Source organism: Cebus imitator, unplaced genomic scaffold (genome assembly GCF_001604975.1).
Source record: "Cebus imitator isolate Cc_AM_T3 unplaced genomic scaffold, Cebus_imitator-1.0 Scaffold1033, whole genome shotgun sequence".
NCBI classification, from domain to species: domain Eukaryota; kingdom Metazoa; phylum Chordata; class Mammalia; order Primates; family Cebidae; genus Cebus; species Cebus imitator.
Genome location: NW_016108348.1, coordinates 89,874 through 93,201, shown reverse-complemented (window position 1 = coordinate 93,201; position 3,328 = coordinate 89,874). Strand labels below are relative to the sequence as shown.

The window sequence follows — 3,328 nt, the reverse complement described above, 5'->3', positions numbered from 1 at the left end:
TTGAGGGGAAAATGCAGCTTTCACAAGTAGAAGGATGACTAGCCAAGCAATATTGACCTATGCATTCATCTTTCAAAAACAGGTTAGATATTTATTCCCTGTTTTAAGGAGTAAGCAGGAACAGGGGGTTTCTTGCTTGCTGTTCTTCCAACTCATACTTTTTATGAAAAAAATAATTAAAACAAAAGTAATAAAAACAAAATTTTCAGTTTCATGGTCTTCATTCCAAGAAGTTCCAATAAATGATTCCAAAAAGTTGAAATAAAGAGACTTCAGAGCCTGTCTCAATCACTATCTGTGGGCCTTTTTAACTTTTTATTATTTTATTTTTAATTTTTTTTATTATACTTTAAGTTCTGGAGTAATGTGCAGATCATGCAGGTTTGTTACACATGCCATGGAGGTTTGCTGCATTCATCCCCCCGTAATCTACATTAGGTATTTTTCTTAATGTTATCTCTCCCTAATCCCTCCACACCCTGCTATCCGTCCCCTAGCTCTCCCACCCCAACAGGCCTCAGTGTGTGGTGTTCCCCTCCCTGTGTCCATGTGTTCTTGTTGTTCAACACCCACTTATGAGTGAGAACATGCAGTGTTTGGTTTTCTGTTCTTGTGTCAGTTTGCTCAGAATGGTAGTTTCCATCTTCATCAATGTCCCTGAAAAGGACATGAACTCATCCTTTTTATGGCTACATAGTATTCCATGGTGTTTATATGCCACATTTTATTTTCTTTTTTGTGTGTGTGCTTTAAGTTCTGGGGTACATGTGCAGATCTTGTAGGATTGTTGCATAGGTACACACATGCCATGGTGGTTTGCTGTCTCCATCCCCCCCATTTTCTTTATCCAGTCTATCGTTGATGGGCGTTTTGGTTGGTTCCAAGTCTTTTCTGTTGTACACAGTGCCATAATGAACATACATCTGCCTCTGTCTTTATAATAGAAAAAAATATGAAATGCTTCACAAATTTGCTGATTTCTCCTTATTTTCACCTTATTTTTGGGCTCTTGAAACTGCTTGATTCACAAAATAGGAAGCACTTGTTTAAGAGCCACATAGGCAGGCTCAATCCACCTGCTGTTTTCATGAATCCAAGTTTTGCAAGCATGACAGAATGTCAGAATCCCATGAGCCAAAATTTTTATGATAAGAGAGGAAGAATAATATTTTACTCCCTAATCTACTTTTTAAATTAAATTTTAAATAAAGTTAATAAAGTTAAATAAAGTTAATAAAGTTAAATAAAGTTAACAAATAAAGCTGAATACACACACACAAACATGCATATACCCATGAACACACACACCCACACCCACATGCACACAGGCTCCTTGCATTCAATTTATAATTTTTTGATCATTCATGAGGAGTGGTTTAATTTTCTTTTTTTATTATTATTATTATACTTTAAGTTCTGGGGTGCATGTGTAAAACATGCAGGTTTGATACATAGGTATACACGTGCCATGGTGGTTTGCTGCATCCATCACCCCATCATCTACATTAGGTATTTGGGTCTCATTCTGCCACAGAGGCTATTGTGCAGTGGAGTGATCATGGCCCACTGCAGCCTCAAACTCCTGGTCTCAAGAATCCTCCTGCCTCAGCCTCTCCAGTAGGTGGAACTAATAGGCACATAACATCCTGCCTGGCTAATTTTTAATTTTTCTTGTAGACACAAAAACCCACCATGTTGCCCAGGCTGGTTTAGAAGTCTCGGCCTCAAGTGTTCTTCCTGCCTTGGTCCCACCACAGCACTGGGATTACAAGTGTGAGGCACCACACCTGGCCTCCCTTAACATTTAGATACTAAACTCTGTTGGAAAAGTAAGTAAAAAATAAATATAAGTAGTATTTTTAGTATTTATGGTCATACACCCATAGAATTCTTTAGTGTATCTTACTACCTCACATAGGAGACCATTCCTTCATCAAACTATGCAAGGTAAGTATTTAAGATTTGATTTTTGCCCTACAATGATCTCTGTGCTAAAACTTGCTTCATTTTGACAACCTCTGTTTTTATATCATAGTGGCAGAAAATTAATCACATTCTTTACTTCATGAGACATTATCATGATTGCTTCCTACAAGTTTCTCTCTGGTTTCACTTATGAATTTTTTTCCCATAAACTTTGATATAGACAGGCAGTCTAATGTGTTTGATATAGGTTTTTTACTCTTAAAGAAATCTTACNAACCACGGAGTAGGTGCAGACATGGCCAAGTCCAAGAACCACACCACACACAACCAGTCCCGAAAATGGCACAGAAATGGTATCAAGAAACCCCGATCACAAAGATATGAATCTCTTAAGGGGGTGGACCCCAAGTTCCTGAGGAACATATGCTTTGCCAAGAAGCACAACAAGAAGGGCCTAAAGAAGATGCAGGCCAACAATGCCAAGGCCATGAGTGCATGTGCCGAGGCCATCAAGGCTCTCGTAAAGCCCAAGGAGATTAAGCCCAAGATCCCAAGGGGGGGTGTCAGCCGCAAGCTCAATCGACTTGCCTACATTGTCCACCCCAAGCTTGGGAAGCATGCTCATGCACACATTGCCAAGGGACTCAGGCTCTGCCAGCCAAAGGTCAAGGCCAAGGATCAAAAAAAGGCCCAGGCTGCGGCTCCAGCTTCAGTTCCAGCTCAGGCTCCCAAAGGTGCGCAGGCCCCTACAAAGGCTTCAGAGTAGATATCTCTGTCTGCCAACATGAGGACAGAAGGACTGGTGCGACCCGCCGGGGCTGCCATCTGCATGGGGCTGGGGTCCTCCTGTGTTATTTGTACAAATAAACCTGAGGGAGGGAAAAAAGAAAAGATATTTATTCCCCTGTTTTAAGGAGTAAGCAGTGACCAGGAGTTTCTTGCTTGTTGTTCTTTCAACTCATACTTTTTATGGAAAAAGTAATTAATCTGATAAATGACACACAAAATTTTCATTTTTATGGTCTTCATTCCAAGAAGTTCCAAGAAGTGATTCCAAGTAGTTCACATAGAGACTTCAGAGCCTGTCTCAATCACTATCTTTGGACCTTTTTTACTTTTTATTATTTTATTTTTAATTTTTTTTGTTATACTTTAAGTTCTGGAGTACATGTGCAGATCATGCAAGTTTGTTACATAGGTATACACATGCCATGGAGGTTTGCTGCATTCATCCCCCGGTAATCTACATTAGGTATTTTTCCTAATGTTATCCCTCCCCAATCCCTCCACTCCCTGCTATCCCTTCCCTAGCTCTCCCACCCCAACAGGCCTCAGTGTGTGGTGTTTCCCTCCCTGTGTCCATGTGTTCTTGTTGTTCAACACCCACTTATGAGTGAGAACA

General features: G+C 40.3%; 1 protein-coding gene across 1 annotated transcript; it reads left to right on the top strand.

Moving 5' to 3' along the window:
* Positions 1-2,200: 2,200 nt before the first annotated feature.
* LOC108298666 (60S ribosomal protein L29-like) lies at positions 2,201-2,731 on the top strand. The gene has a single exon (XM_017521275.2). The coding sequence runs from the start codon at positions 2,222-2,224 to the stop codon at positions 2,690-2,692; it is 471 nt and encodes a 156-aa protein (XP_017376764.1). The 5' UTR covers positions 2,201-2,221; the 3' UTR covers positions 2,693-2,731.
* The last annotated feature ends 597 nt before the right edge of the window (positions 2,732-3,328 follow it).

What these genes read in the sequence shown, in the direction of transcription:
- LOC108298666 (XM_017521275.2), top strand. Translation starts at nt 2,222, where the DNA reads ATGGCCAAGTCCAAGAACCACACCACACACAACCAGTCCCGAAAATGG.